This window comes from Aphis gossypii, chromosome X (genome assembly GCF_020184175.1).
Source record: "Aphis gossypii isolate Hap1 chromosome X, ASM2018417v2, whole genome shotgun sequence".
NCBI classification, from domain to species: domain Eukaryota; kingdom Metazoa; phylum Arthropoda; class Insecta; order Hemiptera; family Aphididae; genus Aphis; species Aphis gossypii.
The window spans coordinates 48,062,578-48,081,797 of record NC_065533.1 but is presented as its reverse complement, the minus strand read 5'-3'; the positions used below and the strand labels follow the sequence as shown (position 1 = coordinate 48,081,797).

Below are 19,220 nucleotides of genomic sequence, written 5' to 3'. Positions count from 1 at the left end.
GGTGACAGACACAAAAAAAAAAAAAAAAAAAAAAAAACACACATCATTGTAAAATCAATACATTCATCACTTCGTTCAGAATCTAATAGTCATTAGTAGTGGCCGATTATTTTTTTTGTTAAAAATTAACAAGTTAAAATGGTAATTTTTTAAAAAACTTTTAACTAGTTTGTTAATTTTCTAATTTACTTTATACTTTAAATAGTTAAATAATCCATTGCAATAAATTAACTTTCAACAGTTAATTTGAAATATAATATCATGGTTGTATTGTATATTTATATAAGAGTAAAGTTAAAACTAATTAATTAGCTATTTAATCACTTTGTAGTCTGTATGTATATAATATATATATATATATTATAATTTTTAATATGAATAATAATAAAAAGTGTTAGAAATAATATTATAGTTGATACAAATGTGTAATCGACTTAATTTAAATAATGTACTGTAGTCGCCACTACAGATATTATGAAATAAATAAAATAAGAAGTATATTTATAACTCAACACTTACAGGTAGTAAATAAAATAAAAATTAATTAAATTAATATATTTTAATAAATTAGTTGTTTTTCTCCATTATTAACTATAAACTTTTAAAGTTAAATAAATTGTTTATTAAGTTATTAAAACTCAAGTTAATTTTTTTAATTTATTTTCCCTTCTTTGGTTTTCGTACATGAATATAAAATATATCGCAAAAACTGAAATAAAATAATAACACAGATCTATATATCTATTTCAAGTTTTATTCCTATTAACTTTATGATTGTCATCTGCGCTTGAAGCAGTTTAAAAATAGTAGACTTATGGAGTGACCTGTCTATCAAGTTATTCTTAAGGGATTTAGCTTTAGTGCCATCTCATTCGGGCACTCGAATTTTATGCACAATCTTTGATTTCTTTTTTATTTCAAAACGACCCTAGTGAGAAAATTATTGATTTTAGGACGACAATGTTTTTTTTCTTCTTTGAAATACTTTTTTAGAGCAGTTAAAGTAGCTGGAACTTCTAAAGTTTCGTACAATAACCCGCACACCCTACCGTTTGAAAAATGAGCACAAATATAGTATATATAATATTATAAGTATATCGGAATATCAATATTTTTTTAATGAAATTCAAGAAAATTGCATCAATCTGTAAAAGTACAAAGGTTGTTAGTTAATTCGCTCTACAAATGTTTGATAATTAATTTCAAAGGTTTTTAAAATGTTGATGCAGTATTATGCAGTATATATCATATTTGTTATTATAGGTATTGTTGTTATTGTTTAAAAATAATGTTGTAAACATTTTTCATGTGTGATCCAATGATACCGTTATACATATAATTTACTTAGTATTACTATATATATATACATATTTTATTTTAAAAAAACTTATACAATTTAATAACTTGAAACATCTATACAAAAGATATCATTAAAATGGAATTAATATAAGTAATAATAATAATAATAAAAACATAGAACTACTTTTCACTCAGCGTTGTTTTCATAGAACGTAACGTCGTAACGAGGATGATAATTGCTCTCAAATTAAATTTAAAACTCCCGATCCAGACGTCGATCTAAGACTGTGTATTCATTATGCAAATATTTCAAGAAGAGTGACATTCTTCGTTTTTAAATATTTCAATGAAATTATGGAAAAAATAAATATTTGTTGATATAAATTATTAGTATTGATTAGTTATTAGTTATTACTTATTACTTATTTAGCATTAACAAATTATCAATGATTGCTATAAAGGTATATGATAATCGAAGATTTATCATCGTTGATGCCTGCAGTTTAAGAAGATTTTTTTTTTTTTTTTTTTTTCAAAAAAACCTTAATATTCAACACACGACACTCCGATGTGTCGGTATAATAATATAAAGTTGTACATTATAAATCAGTTAAAAATGAGTGACATGTAGATGGCTTATAAGTAGGTATATATGGAGTGGTTCATTGACTACATATCTGTGGCTGGTCATAACATAGGATGAGATTATAGTAACATGGTAGGTATTTAAAAGAACTACACTACTTTGAACACTTAAACTACATAATACACAATAAAGTATTAAACTCTTATAAAGCGTACCCACTTAATATTGATTTTATATTTAAATAACATAGGTATTGAATAATAATATGTCATATTATATATATGGATTTGACTAGATAAGTACTAAAATACAATATAAACGATTTCGAAGAAATATTGGAACAAAAGAATATTTTAAATGAAATTGTTTAAAGTACGATGAAAATATAATTCAATTGATGCATTATTAAGGTTATTACAATATTGATTTTGAACGATAATTAGTATCATTAAAGGAATCACAAAGCCCACCCAGAAATTTAAGAAAAATTTAAAAACGTTACCAAATTGGATAAAAATTGAAATTATTTATATGTAGGTTATTGAAAATGTCTTAAATGTTATAAAGCATTCGCAGCATCAGCATACCAAACTGTTTATGAATTATGAGATATTCTAGTTGAATTTCTCCTATAATATTATTACAAATTGTCAGCACTCTCAATACAAAATCCTATAGCTACATCACTGAATGGTATTATACATTAAAATATTTTAAATATTATTGTTTTAATTTTTAATGATATCTAATTCGCAGTATTATAATTTATTCAATTACACGTTGTTGACAAAAAAAAAAATAATAATAATAATAATTAATGAATAAAACATTCGGTTTTACATATTTTACGTGTTATTTAAATGTTATTAAGTTCTAACGATAACACTGGTTTAGCTTAGTCCGATTAATTAAAACCTTGCGCGACTTTGAGTCCACTACAAACTGTTTATTCGACGCATACCTATCTACCAGTGTGCGTGCATCGCAGATTGACTTGATTTTATAAAACAATTTATAATCTCGTTTGCAGCTCAAACACACCAGAAAATTAGTCACAGCTATAGACGATGGAAAATATTTACTGATTTTGTTCACAGACATTCATTGCCTGTTAGGTACCTGTATTATATGCTTACCTCGAGTAGTATATTTTTTAAGCACCTATTCAAATAAGTATTTAAAATATTTATTTATTATAATTTTATAAAATTTGTTTATTTTATTCTATGTATTCGATATTTTCAATAAAATAAAAAAAACTAATGGATATTTGCATAATTCATGATAAATGATAACATAGCGTAATGTGTGTAAAATAATTTTAATTATCTGGCCTTTAATTTGTTTATTAATTATTATTAGTTACATCAAATTATGTAGTAGGTATACAATTCTCAGAAATATTAATGTAAAAGAAGTAAAATGTAATAAACCACTATTTAAATAAATTATTTTTAAGATAAAAACTAAAAATATAATAAAATAACGTTACCTACTTATATATTTACTAGTATCAACAAAAACTTTTTTATTTAAAATCTTTTTTGTGCTTGCATACTAACTACTTTACTATTTATATTACTACTATTTCAAATTCTTTTCAAAATAAGCTTTTATATCTGTGATCGAATATTTTAAAAAGTATCTTTTATAAGACTGCTGATAACAGACATGTACAATGCGCTGTGATTATTAAATAAGAATTTAAATTAATCATATTATATTATAAATAAAGCTATATACGAGTATAACGTACAATATAAGTCCATATAACAATCAGCCGTATTACAAATATTAGACATTTTTATATTTCAATATTATTATTAATGTTCACTTTTTTATCTCGTGTATAATATTTAATTTGTGTGATACTTGAAGTATTTAATAACATTTATTTTATACACACCAACAGGATATTACAGCGACATCTAGCGTTCAGCACTTGTTTTCATCCGTTAATCACTACAACAATTTCTAAAATATTATTACAATTAGAATCGAGGGTTAGCTGTATTAATGTTTGACAGCTTCATATCGAATAGTTCATATACGAGTATAATCGACGACCTTATTAAAACTCAAATACGTATGAGAATATATTATAGAATAAATTTGAAAAAAAAAAAGAATGAAAATAATTACAAATATAATATAATGAACTTAATATATTATATGAACAATATTGTAATTTATATGTGTAATAAACCTGAAGCGTTTGGCGTAATCTATTGAAGTTAACCCTTTGCATTTTGTAGGTACTTTAATTTCGTCTAGTGTAATTTATGTATACATTTTTTGAATCTCATAATTTTTTTTTTACCCGCAATTTATGTCCGTATGACAAACGTTCCCGACACTTTATGGTATCGAATCCTATCTACTTCCCTCCACCCCAATTAAATCCTTCCAATATTATTACATGGTCCTAGGCATAATCGTATGCCTGTTCCGCGAGAGTGGTTCCACCTTACAGAACTCTTCCTTTCTAGCGAAAGGGGTCGTAAAACACAGCTGGTGACGACCACCCCACAGAATGACGGCCCCCCTCTGCACCAGTATAAAAAAATTGTAAAAAAAATCTTCCCTTACCGGTAATGCCGCTGTGGTATTGTGTAACCTCGCTAACGGTGCGAGATAATACAACACAACATTTCCCATCACGTTTGTCCGTGAACTTCAATCTGCATAAAATTATATTTTTTAAATCTTCTTTTTATTTTATTTTTTTAAATTTATATTCATTCAATAAACATTTTTTTGACATTAAAATTCCATTCGATCCGTACTAAGATTACTAAAAAAAATTTTTTTCACATGAAAAAAATGTTCTAGTTAACATCCCGTTTAAGTCACCAATCCCAAATTAATGGGCCAAGACTTCACGAGGCTCATGCGTGAATATAATTCTATAATTCTGCCATCAGCTTTAAATTATGCAGTTGAGTCACGTTTTATATTACCGTACTTACTTTAACTTTATTAAAATAATTATTATAAACGGCTCAATTGAAACCTAATTAAATTTAATTGATTTTAAGTTTTAATATTTCTTCTAAGTCAGAAGGGTAAAGCATGATATTTGTTCTTTTCTGATCTATATTATCAAATTTAATCATATTTAATGCGATCAGAAATACCGATACTTTTTATGCAGTTAGTTATTCCGCTTGAATTAAGTCCTCATTTTTGATTTTTCTTTCTTTTATTTTTTCCCGAAAACCTGATCTTAATATAAGTACAATGATAAACACATGTAAGGCGTTTAATGTATACTATACTAATTGAAACAATGAAGACCGAATTTACTTGCCGGCCAACATAATAACACTAAACAGCACATAAATGGTTTCAAGATTACAAAATAACGTGCACTTGCATGGGATAATAATTCAAGTGTCCCTAGTACATTAATTATTTATAGGTTTTTAATGTTTATTCTTTGAGTTTATTTAGCTGCAGATGGCGATGGGCTGGCTCTTTATTATCGTTTGGAGGTAAATGCGTTGCATCGTTTGTATGGTTTGCGATTATATTTGTACTACATGTGAACATAATGTGATATAATTATTTATCGTAAAATGCATTTTGATGTGTTATTCACTTCCGATCTGTGTGAAACTCATGTTGAGTATGCGCCAATCCGGCCATACAGTTGAGGGTTATAGAAATAAAAGCAATTTTAAACTATTATTATCGTGAAAAGTAGTATCTACTATCTTATCATAATATATAATATTAAGTTATACAACTTATAACCACCGACTTCGTAAGATTCTTATTTTGCACCAATATGTATTAAGCGGAGCGAATAGAATAATAATAAATTATTAAATTTATTCATAACGGTGGAGGATTTTCACATAATATCATAATATAAATCGCATAACAAAATATGAAAACGGTGTTTATAGGTGCGCCCGGTTTGAGCTATTGTAAATACGTATATACAGTTAAAAACGATTAAATGTAACATTGTGTATTCTAAGTTGGTTCAATACGTTTTGAGCTGGAGCCAAAAATGCAAACAACAATTATTTAACTTTTAAAAGTCAATTGCAAATAAATTTATTCTCGTATGACGAATAATTACGATCAATAGTTTTAATTGTTCATAATAAAATGTAAGCACGTTATATTGTTATGTTTGATCACAATATTTTAAATTGACCTTAAACAAATTTTAATTTAAATTTAGTTTAAAATTAAAATTTAATTTTATGTTCTTGTCATAGTAATATTTTGTAGTTAATTATTTTTTCTTAAAATGACTTAGCATAATGATTAAAATGTATAAAATTATTCTATTTTATTATACACTAGCTGCAATATTTTAGACAACTACTCGTGATGATAACAAAATTATTAAATATAATAATTCTTATTTATTAAACATTATTGTATACACAGCTAAATTAAACAAAGGTATAATCAAATTATTATTTTAGTAAATGGTATATAATTTAATTAATGAAGTCGGAAACAATTCTCTTTCAAGTTTTTTTTAATTTTTAATTATAACATTTATACATAATATCTACCTATTAAAACAACGTGATCAAACGATTGTTATAGCAACGTTATGATTTAAAATAACGCGGAATCGTATATCATATATTATATATATTTCCATAAAGGAGTATGCAATTTACTCTACAATCTAATCAAGTGTTCAACAAAACAAATAGATGAATTTAATAAACAGAAAATTTCTTTACAATATGGCTTATATTCTGTAAATATGGTTTGGTATACCAACTGCATGTGTAACACGTTACTTTGCCCATCCATTTTCTATTGTTACATTATGGCATTTTAATAAAGGTCAAAATTGAAATAAACGTGTTCACGACCCCAATACTCAACTCGAAAATAATAATAAAAATTTTTTCTATTTTTTATTAACTATTTGATTAACAATAAATTATTGAAAAATGCACACAGTTTCAGACTTTGGTGCTTTTAGTAATCCTGAACTTGTTCAGTAAAATTTTATACTTACCTATCATTTTGCTGCAATACGAATTTGCGTAGTAAAAAAAAAACGTTCCTCATGACTTTATTCTTTAGATTGGAATCTGAATATGTTTCGTAGGTCGTTATTTGAATTTCGCAGTGGTTTTCAATACTCTTTGAGAAAATTGCAGAAAACAGCGAAAGAAAAAACAACATGTACTTAAACGATTTTTAACCGATCCACTCGAGTATGTGACATGTTCCACGACATAATAATGGCCAATGGGTTATTGAATACTTCACCGTTTAGAAAATGTTATTTATATTTTAAAATACTCACGTTAAACTAGTTATAAATTTAATCATGTCAAGTATCTTCCTAATCAATCATTCAAATTTATTATTGATTTGAACGATAAATATTTTGCGAAACAAATGAATTTCTAGTTATACAATATCCATATATTATCTTTACGCGTGTTGCATCCTCTAATTGAATATTATTATTATATTTTTTGTTTTACCATTGAACTTAATTGATTTGTTGTTATTGTAAAATCCAATTTAAACGTCACGGTAGCCATTATAGGTAGGTACTAAAATGCTGAAAATCAAATTAATTGGTTTTTGAACTAATTGTAGTTTTTACTATAAAACCCGTAAAATAAGCGGTAAAACGAGTTTATAAATTATTTTACAAAATTGAATAAGTACTCAAAAAATAGTGTTCTTTGTTATTCGTTTATAATTTATTATTTATTAACTTTGAAATATGCATTCAAGTTCCAATATGTAAATTGATTGTAATATTATTTATTATACTTGTATAATAATAATTGAAAACACCAAGTTGTGCAAATTACTATACCTTTTTGTAAGTTATTACTCTAATTGACTTTTTTTGTCGTTGATTAGTTGCGTGATTCTAATCAAAACGATCACCTAAATAACTGTATATTATATATACTCGTAATTATAATTACATTATATATATAATATTATTTACATCAGTAAATAATAGCTATTATATAGTTGTCAACTATTAACTATTAGTTGATATGTTGTATAGTGTTATTAAATACACTGTCTGAAGAAGCCATTAAAACACTAGAAACTGATAAAATAAAAAATATTGACGTTTAACAATGTAATATAAATATTATCGCTGTATTAAATAGTTCTATTCAAACGCACTGGATAAATGGTCCATTTATCCATGACTTATTCTACGGATTTTATCCTATCACACTAGTAGAATATGTTGATTGTTGGTACCTATCCGATAGGTATTCTGATGATCGAGTAATATATAATAGAGATACCTAGCTATTGGCTATTATGGTCTGCAAAATATTTAATTTTTAATTTTTAACTTAACCGATACCTGGTAAGTATTTAGTATATTCCGCAATGGAATTATCTTTAAATGAAAAATATTGGTGATTCCAGTTTAATATATTGTACATTAATAAGTTATATATATAGCACGGGTTTGGCTTTGTCTTCATGGTGGTAATTTGGTACTATATTTTAATATTTTACTTTGGTATGACTTAATACTAAAATAATGTACAAGTCGAAAATAGATCGAAATTTGATGTGCCATTATATTTTGTTGGTCAATAAGAAGTAGGTAGAGGTATCTATTAACATAATATATTTTTAACGTTACACGATACGTACATTACGGGATCGGGCGGCTACCCTAAAAGAAAATTATAAAATCGAAAATATTTTGATTGTTGTCAAGTCGACTGCATTTACTCTCCGTACCTATACTTTCCACTGCCCGATTCGGGATCTACAATAGTATTATAATTTCCTGCCTAAATCATTAAACTATTATATTCATGATTCTATTATCCATCATCAAAAATAATTTAACAATGATGTTGGTGGTGTAATAATCGTACTAATATGTAATCGCTACTAATATGTTATTACAGGACTACGTGTTTCAATATCATGGATCAAAAATCGGTGTGTTGGAACCGCACGTGTTCGCCGTGGCGGAAGCTGCATACAACAGTTTACAAACCGGTGACATCGATCAATCGTGTGTGATATCTGGCGAAAGCGGAGCTGGCAAAACGGAAACCACCAAATTCATCCTCCAATATTTGTGCTCGGTGACTAGCAACGTAAGCACATGGGTCGAACAGCAGATACTCGAAGCCAACACAATTTTGGAATCGTTTGGTGCGTATACCTATTATATGTATTGCAATATAATATAATATTATGTAGTAATATGGTGTTATATAAAGTAAAGTTCATAAATGGATTTTTAATTTTTAATATGACCACTGTTCACACGGGGTAAAAATGTATCATAATTAAAGTGAAACGTGCACCTAAAATATTATTATCGGGTTTCTCATGTATTATATCATCAATATTTTTAATTAGATGATTAGATTTAAATGTTATAAACAATTTAAAATATATATTTTAGCAAGTTTATTAAGGAATGGGAGCTAAAGAGGGTTGGTTATGGTTTTGGTTTATTCATATAGGTAATTATGAAAACAAGTGGTTTTATATGATGAAGTATGTGGATATCTAATCGAGAGGGTTATTTAAAAATAAAAATGACGATCTCGTATTTATCAATGTACTACATAAAAAACCAACTCCTGCATCCAGACTAAGCTGACAGAGAAAAATGATCCTTTCAATATTATGTCAATGGCTATAAATTAAAACAATTATATGTACTGTGAATAGTGCATAAAATCGGCTGAAAAAATGTTATATGAATAGTGTGGTTGTCATCAGTACTGGTTTTTTTTGAATATAATACTTTTGACATAATACAATTTGAAATTGCTATAATTACTGTAATTATTAGTTTATTTTTGTATAATCGTGTGTCGGTCTAGGTACTTAAAATATTGGTTTTGTGTCTATTAAAAATCTACTATGATAATTTTTTAAATTCTCTAGATACATATAATTTTTAAAGAGAAATATTTACAATTCTTATTTTGCAGTAAAAAATAATAAAAGAGTGATTATTTACTATCCCAGCTAGTTAGGTTTGATGAAAGGCTAACAATTATTATTGAGTTAAATTTTCGCATTGGTTCAATTACACAGTACCTAGTTAAGGATGCATCAGTGAGCATGCCAACTTCCTGGTCCATGTCTCTAATAATTAATGAAATAAAATCACTAATTAATGCCGTATAATTGAACATGTAATCAAATTTTCAGTGTGTATGAGTTGAAATTGCTACATATGTTGATTATGCTGATATACACTTATTAATATGCTATTAATCAAGAAATACAATTATAGTGACTTTGTATCACGTCTGAAACAATAATAGATTAATCGTTTTATAATTTATTTTGAAATTCTAAGCTTTGTATTATTAGATATTTAATAATTAATTCAATTTCGTTAAGTAAATGCAGATACAGTGGATAGAGTATATAACTACTTTATGACGATATATTACTTATATTAGACTATTCATAATTAACTGAATTAACTACATTAACTAAGATAAATATTATAACTTATGATTTTTATGATGATTATAAAGACTCAGGTATAAATTAATGATTTTAAATGGTGCCATCTTAAAATTATCGAATTAAAATCTCAAAAACACTAGTTTTTGACATATATTTTTTTAAATCAAACGAAAATAGACTAAAATGTTTTTTCTGTTTTTAGTTAAAAGATTTCTACTAGCTATATATTATTATCAATTATTGTAAATACATGAAAAGATACAAATTATGTTCAATAATATTTGAAATTAATTATTATTTATATACGTAATATTTCTATACTACGAAATAATATGTACAAATTAAAAAAAAATCGGTTTTGAATGTAAAAAGTCAGGTTAACTTTATCAAGTTACCAAGTTAAATTGGAAACACCGTTTTAATGTTCAATACATTTTAATTTATAATACTAATAATCCTATAGATTTATACAGCACTAAATAATTTCATTCTTATTGTGAATTAATATTAGATTTTTCATTTTATAATACGATTATTTAAATTGTTTATTTCGCAATCTACAATAGTAAAGATAGTAGAATAAATATTTAAAAATGTTGATGTATATAAATATAATATAATATATATTGAAACAATGGTTTCTATTTATGAGCTAATTTAAAGTTTGTATAAGACAAGTGAACTGAGTGAAGTGACAATTTACGAATGAAACATGTTGTCCATTGTTGCAAAAGTCAAACCGTAACCGTTCAATTCTTGTATAAAAATTAAATTGATTTTTCCAGAGTTTACATATTATATTAAAACTATAGTATGAAATTTAAAAATCAAAAGTAAACAGTGGTTTTACTATCAAAATATTATAAAATATAATAGGTATTTGAATTTCCTCATATATACTATAGGTAGGTACTAGCCACTAGGTATACTTATCATACATTTTGCGAAAGAGAGTCCATAAAATATAATACTTTTAAGATAATACAACATTTGATTTTTAAAGAATTTCATTTTTATATTCTACTTATATTTGTTTTAATATATTTATGTGTTGGATATTACAATTAATAGAACATAATAACTATTATTATCAACTGAATTTTTTCAGGTAACGCAAAAACAGCGCGAAACGATAACTCTAGTCGCTTTGGAAAGTTCATGCAAGTTTGCTTTGACGGCAGATGGATGATAAAAGGATGCATCATACAAGACTATCTGTTGGAACAGTCAAGAATTACATTCCAGAGTGCCGGTGAACGAAATTATCACGTGTTCTATCAGCTCGCCGAGGGTGCCAGAGTAAGTCGTTTTCGAAGATAATATATCTGTAAATATCGAATTGGAGGGGAATGATTTTTATTTATAAGCATATTTATTTACTTAAAACGTTTTGATATATAAATATATTATAATAATGCAATCAAAAATTATAAATATTCGTTAACATATTTTCAATTATATATTTTGTTAAAAAGTAAGAACAAATTGTTAAAAATTGTTAAACAAGTATGATTTTTATTATTCTATTAATTTTTAAACTGTTTAATAATAATAATACAATGTTTGCCTTTCTATAAGTATTTTGTTAACGGGTTAAACATAAAATTACTAAAAAAAATCCAGATTTATGAAAGAGCATTTTAGAAAATTAAAATTTGAAAAACCAAAAGCAATATTATAAATCTAAAAATAGGTAAATTAAATTTAAAATATACCTGTTTTTGAGTTTTTTATAACTCCGAAAAAAATTTGAAGCTGTGCACACTAAAAAATAATTTTTCAAATACAATTTAATTTTAATTTTTACCAAGTAATTAAATTGAAAATGTATACTTACGTTAAATTCGTGTAATGATTGTTTTTGTTAAAATGTATTTATGATACAGCAATATTTATTGAAAATTTCACCAATTGTCTGTTCTAAATCATGTATGATCGATAAATAGATATGTTTAAAATTAAAAATTATTTCCAAAACAAAAAAAAAAGAATCGTCAACCTGTTTTGAATGATTAGGATATAATGTACCTAGTTGTCTATCTCCTAGAAATATTTTTGTGCTTAGAAATTTATGTACGAAAATATATAATATTTATTTTTGTTTTCGGTAGCACAACAAGGACTTGGTTGAGTTATACAGATTGAAACCACCAGAATTTTACAACTACTTAAACCAGTCGGGCTGCAGAACCATAGACGGCGTTTCGGACGTACACAAATTCGACGCGCTGCGTTTAGCGTTCAACGTACTCCGCATACCACTCAACATGGTTGATGGAATTTTCTGCGTCCTGTCAGCCATTCTGTGGCTGGGAAATACTGTTTTTCGGGTAAATAACTACATACCTACATCGCTGATATCATTAACTGTACGATGTAATTTAACTCCATCAAAAAATTAATATTATCTAGTCGGTTATAATACCAAAACTACGTACCTACGTTTTCACAAAAAAATAAAATTACAATTGATTAGTTATGAGTTGAGATTTATTTTATATGTGTTAATAAAATACAATCAAATATACACGTATACAGTTTACGCCTAAAGTGCTTAAATATACGATTAGAATAAAATATTTTCATCAAAAACTATGTATTTATAAATTTATAATAAACCATGACGTTAAGTAAATGAATATATTTATTTAAAATTTCTTCTTACAACGTATTAGGTTCTAAATGTTCGGCATTGAAGTATTGAACCTTCATGTTTTTCGTGGATATATGTATGATTTAAGATTTGAATATAAGGGCAGGTCAACGTTTTTTATTATAGTTTTATTCATAATCATATCATTTACATTGAGATTACAAAACGTGGTATAATTTTGTTTTCTATCAAAATGTATCATAAAATATTTACTGGTATACTTGTCCAGTTATCAGATGACAAAATAATATGTCGTTTTGTATTAATATAACCAATAAATAAAAATGTTAAAATGTGCTCTAAGAACTAATACATTTTAAATAGTTGATCAAAGATTTATATATACACATTACATTTTGGTACATTTATTTACGACATTATAGAATATTATACTTTGAACTTAAAACACAAATTTTTTAGCCCTGCCATGGATGTTTTTTTTTTTTTGTTATTTGTGCTTTTCACGTTATATTTTATGTTTGTTTTAACCTACAGGATGTCGATGGTGAAAAATGTCAACTAACTGAAAATGACCACGAAGTACTGTCAGTCGTGTCTCACTTATTGGGACTGCAAAAGGAAGACGTGGTCCACGTTGCATTGCTCAGACAGATAAACGTGCGCGGAAACATAACTGAAATACCTCTAAAACTGCCCGAAGTATGTTGACGATATATAAAAATACGTGTCGTGTTGAGACGATAATTTAATAATTAATAATATTATAAATGTACAACCAATATGTTTGAGTATCCTTATGTAGATGCTATAAAAACATTTACTACATGTCTTGCTTTCTTATAGTTTTAAAAATAATGTCTCTTAACTCTCGAACCTTAAGTAGAAAAATATTTTTAAATAGATTCCATATGTTACTTAATCGCATTTTAAAAACACCAGAAGCCAAAAAAAAGTCATCGAAATCCGGTTCTTAGTTAGTGTTATTTATACATGCAATACTTCTGTGTTTAAAATCTCGAGTATTATTTGTTTGACCAAAATGTTTATGCTATCTTTTTATTGTTATTGGTTTGTTACGCATGGCCACACCACTTAATGAAAATATTACATAATATGCTTTTAACTATACTAAACGTTTATGTTTTTAACGTATCTAATTTGTAGATGGGAAACGTGAATCATAGAATTTTGAAAAACTTCATACGAGAAATTAATGTTCTTTTTTTTGTTTTTAAACATAAGTACATGATTCATTAAGCACAGTGTTGGCTTAATGCGTGTCTAATTGGCCAATTAGATACAATACTATCTGCAGCATTTTAAACGGCATTCTGTTTTATACTTAGTATTAATAAATCATATTATCAAATACATAGATTTTTGTGGTAAAAACAATTACATAATTTTCAGTCTAAATATCAGCTATTCAAATGTACTTATTTATTATTTCAAAATTAGGCATTATTTACTTCGGAATAATAATACTTAATACATTATATTCTGTCATATAAAAAAATACAAAACCATCCTTTTCATGAACTGTTACGTAATATATTCCACAAGATAATTATTACTATAGTTTATTTTATTTTATTTTTTTAATTTAGTAAACCATTATTTTTAATATCGCTATTGATATGGGATCAAAACTACTAAACTTACAGTATAATCTATAATATGGTATTAAATATACTTTAATTAGGCGATTGAAAACCGACATGCAATGGCCAAAGCACTATACTCGCGAACTTTCGCGTGGCTCGTGAATCACATCAATACTTGCACAAATCCTGGACAAGATACGTCAAGGTTTCTTGGTGTACTCGACATATTTGGTTTTGAAAATTTCACTATCAATTCATTCGAACAGTTATGTATAAATTACACTAACGAGAAACTACACAAGTTTTTCAATCACTATGTTTTCGCATTGGAACAAGAAATTGTACGTATAATAAAATATTAAAAATTATTATAATGCTCATTCTGCACCATATTTCTTCTATGATAATGATAATATAATATAACCTTGTATTTTTATAACTTCATATTTGAAAATTCATTAAATTTTACGACGTTTTTATTTTATATACTAAAGTACCGACAAGAAGAAATTAAATTTTCACACATTCAATTCACCGATAACACAAGTTGTTTAGAACTAGTTGAGAAACCACCTCGCTGTATTCTGAAGTTGTTGACTGAACAGTGTCATATGCCTAAGGTAATAATATTTATTTATAGAAAAAATTATGTAGTGTCGTGGTATAACTGTATTGATTAACCATAGGGATCAGACACAACATACTTGATGAATTTGCACACGGAATTTGAGAATCATCCAAATTTCGTGAAAGGAGACGACCGTCGAAAATGGGAATCGGAATTCAGTATTTTGCACTACGCTGGTTCTGTTACTTACACCGCCAGTGGTTTTGTTGACAAGAATCGTGATGTACAGCAAGATGTATTTTTTGATTTCATGACACGTTCGACGAACGTCTTTGTACGTGAACTCATTAAATATCAGGTCAGTATTTTCATAGAGGTCATCACTTTCGTGGTTTAAAATAACCCAAAACTATAATATTACAATTTATTTTTTGATAGGATTTACTTGGATCTACCGTGTCGCGAATGGGCAGTGCCAATTCCACATCCACCAGAGGAACCACTAAAGGTCGTCCAACCGTTAGCGATACGTTCAGACATCAATTACAAGCATTAGTAGATGTCTTGCAATCCACAAATCCATGGTACATGCCTCTAGAATTATCTAATCGAGAATCAAATTTATCGAATTTGTTTCAATAATTTTTGTATTAAAGGTACGTGAGATGTATCAAACCTAACACAATAAAAGCACCAGACCATTACAATGAGAAGTTAGTGTTGGACCAATTGAAGTACTTAGGCATGTTGGATATAATCAGAATTCGAAAAGAGGGCTATCCCATACATATGTCATTTCACGAGTTCTTAAGCCGTTACCGTTGTCTGGTGAGAACAAAACTACCCACCGAAGAGCGCTCAGCTGTTAAGTACGTATATGAAAATATGGTTTTTTGTAATGATTTTTCGAAAAATCTGCAATATCATTATTGCTCGCGCTTATTATTATTATCAACATTGCATAATCATGTTTTTTATAGGGCGTTTTTGACGCTACAAGAAATTCCTTCGGAAGAGTGTCAGATAGGCAAAACTAAAGTATTTCTTCGGAACAAAGCGCATGAACCACTCGAAGATAAGCGAAAGGTAATGCTCAACTTAATGGCCACAATCATTCAACGAACGTGGAGAGGATATTTCGTCAGAAAAGGTAGACGATTTCATTAATGTATTATTCTTGCTAGAGGATTTATATGAATTCCTTTGATAAATATTTTTCAGATTATATTAAAACAAGGTCCGCGGTTATAATTGTACAAACGGCGTTCAAGAGTTGGAAACAACGTTTAGTGTTCTTGAAAAAACGTCGAGCCGCCATCGTAATCCAATCGCATCTAAGAGGAGTTTTTGCTCGAGAGGTAATCAAAGTATTTTAATCGTAGACAACTTATACCTAATGAATATTTAATTGGGAGTAATAGTATCACTTATATTTGTTATTTTATATAGGTCGCTGCTGCTTTGCGAGAGATGAGACGAGTAGAAGAAGAAATGCGGAAACGGGAACGCGTAGAAGAAGAAAAACGCAAAACTGAAGATCTCAAAGAAAAAGCTCAGGAAAATGAACAGTTAAACGAATTGCAAATCGAAAAAGAAGAGAAGTAAGGAGTTTTACGTATATTATTATGTAGTAAAAATGATTTATTGGAATCTGCATAGTATCATCACAATTGGTTTTCAGGATATCCGAAATTGAATTCGCAAAACTGGCTGAACAATTAAACTCTAGGCTTCAAGTAGATCCGGCACACGAGTCTGTAGACTTGGACAATCTATTTGCTTTTTTGTCCGACGTCCAGTCTGGCCGCTCTATAGACACTGTGGGAGACCGTATGAAGGAAATAGTAAGCGATTTCGATGAGGTAATTTGCACACGATTTATTTCTTCTGGCACACCAAATTATCGAATTATACCTTATACGATCATATATTCCTATGATTAACAATATTTTCGTTAGTTCATTATCCAAATTTTTTTCACCAAAAACTGTATTACGTAGGCATACGTATACACTATTGTGTAGAAAATTATTCCACTTGCTAGGGACAAAAATATACATGATATTATGTTATTCAGGTGAGAAAATATATTTATAACGTATTTAAGATTTACTAAAGAGGTTCTTTTCTTGTTTTTGATTTAATTATTTTAACCATATAATCACACCAATCTATATCGGAAGTTTTGACTATTGATTATTGGCACTCGAACTAATATCTCTTCGCTTTAATTAACACATTTGAGGATTACCTACACAATACTTATGATATTCAGTGTTGTAAACTATTTGAATATTTATATTTAAATATATTATAAATACGTAAATTTTAGACGATTCTTTTTACCAAAGGATGTAAATTATAGTTTTCAAATGTAATAGATTGTTTTATGTAAAAATATTTAAAATTTGTTTTGAATACCAATTTTTATTCAATACTCGAATTGTATACAACACCGATGCATATTGATTACACTAAATATATAGGTAGTGATATTTTTTCAAACCACGTGATTTTAAAAACTCAAATGCACTCTATGCGTATTTTATTTTTTTGATTCTGTCGAATCATATATTGAACAGTGTATCTAATAAACATTTGCGTTACGTTTTGTACATTTTTAGTTGGAGAGTGTGATCCAAAGAGAAATAGAAATTGTTGAAATGGAGCTCGAGAGCAGAGGACTAGAGAAATCGTTATCGTCATCTCCAGCAAATGCAATGCAGGTGGTGTTACCAGAACCGTCGCATCCACCTCCACCACCACCACCGTTTAATCAACAGCCAGTCAAAGCTAACGATGAACCTATTTACGAGGCAGTGTTGCCTAGGGATGAAGATAACGTGTCACCACCGCCATTGCCAACGCCGCCTCACAAACTGATCAGAGCCAAGAGTCCCGTTGCGATCGAAAGCGCCAATAGATCTATTAGTCCAGCTGCTACCGCCGCCGCTGCTCTGTCATCACCACGGCAGAGTAGACCCAGCTCAAGAACTTCTGGAACAGGAGTAAGTAAAATTAATGATCTTAACAATAATTGTTTGAGCATAGCGATAAATTTATTGGTTTTTACATGTAAGCCAATGTATTTACACGTAAGTGTGCTTTTTGGCAAAGACATTTTTCATAGTAAAAATAATTCTTAGACCTTCTTGGAGGAAAATTGTTGGTAGTAATTAAGTAACTTTAAGAATCGAAAAAGGAAATTTCCTATTATTTTTCTAAACAATGGGAAAAACAAAAATATACAACTACGATAAACGGGAATATTTACAAAAAAAAACATTTTTTAAATATTTAAATACAAATTTTCGAAAAATATTTTGTTTCTTTTTTGTTTTTTTATAGACATCTGAACTGTTGTGATCTAATGAGTTCTATAATTGCTGTTTACTAAAAAAAAAGTCTTTAAAAATTAGTATAAAATACTTCATAAGCAATTTTTACTGCAAGAAATGCGACGAAAAGGCAAACAATTGGCTGTACAAATTTTCTATTTGCTTTTACTTAACATTTCCAATTAATGCCCTCTTAAATGCAGAAATTTTATAGAGTAATAAAGTCTACTTTTTATTAAAAAGCGAAAATTCAGGCCATTTCTTGGATAAAATAATAATAGGTATAGTGGTATACAGTACGAAAAAATAAAATCAGACTTTTTGTACCATTAAATATTTTAAATGACCGTATGTAGTCAAGTACTATAATTTTTATTTGGACATTTCCACGGTTTAGCGTTTACGTTTTGCAAAATAAAATAATTTATATTTTATATTTTATAACATATTTTTGGATTGCATGAATTATAACCAATTTTTGAGTGAAATCGTTTACAATCATTTGGTTTTTACTTATTAATCAATTATGTTACAGGGGGCGAATTGGAAGCATAACAATGGATTTGTCGAAGATACTACAGAACGCGATCAGCGAAGGAAATTTAGAGTGGAAAAGAAACTTCAAGAGATGGAAAACATCCAAGAGAAGTTGAACGTCGAACCGCTACAAGATAACTATCATGATATCCTCGAGTTTGCCGAAAACTATTTCAATGCTCATGAGCGTTCACCTGAAGGTGCGATAAAGTTTTATTATTTTTTATTATCTGTTCGT

At 27.7% G+C, this 19,220-nt stretch overlaps 1 protein-coding gene across 2 annotated transcripts in view; it reads left to right on the top strand.

Moving 5' to 3' along the window:
* The window catches only part of LOC114125022 (myosin-VIIa), a 110,750-nt gene that overhangs the window by 77,536 nt on the left and 13,994 nt on the right, over window positions 1-19,220 (top strand). Inside the window, exons 4-18 of one of the 2 annotated variants that reach the window (XM_050205151.1) lie at window positions 8,785-9,037; window positions 11,430-11,620; window positions 12,433-12,651; window positions 13,470-13,634; window positions 14,638-14,880; window positions 15,034-15,159; window positions 15,226-15,465; window positions 15,546-15,691; window positions 15,764-15,976; window positions 16,088-16,257; window positions 16,329-16,465; window positions 16,557-16,708; window positions 16,789-16,951; window positions 17,732-18,115; window positions 18,981-19,182. In XM_050205151.1, the coding sequence (XP_050061108.1) occupies window positions 8,785-9,037; window positions 11,430-11,620; window positions 12,433-12,651; window positions 13,470-13,634; window positions 14,638-14,880; window positions 15,034-15,159; window positions 15,226-15,465; window positions 15,546-15,691; window positions 15,764-15,976; window positions 16,088-16,257; window positions 16,329-16,465; window positions 16,557-16,708; window positions 16,789-16,951; window positions 17,732-18,115; window positions 18,981-19,182 (3,004 nt within the window). Of the gene's footprint in view, window positions 1-8,784; window positions 9,038-11,429; window positions 11,621-12,432; window positions 12,652-13,469; window positions 13,635-14,637; window positions 14,881-15,033; window positions 15,160-15,225; window positions 15,466-15,545; window positions 15,692-15,763; window positions 15,977-16,087; window positions 16,258-16,328; window positions 16,466-16,556; window positions 16,709-16,788; window positions 16,970-17,731; window positions 18,116-18,980; window positions 19,183-19,220 lie in introns of both variants that reach the window. The other variant, XM_027988498.2, reaches the window with a different exon arrangement.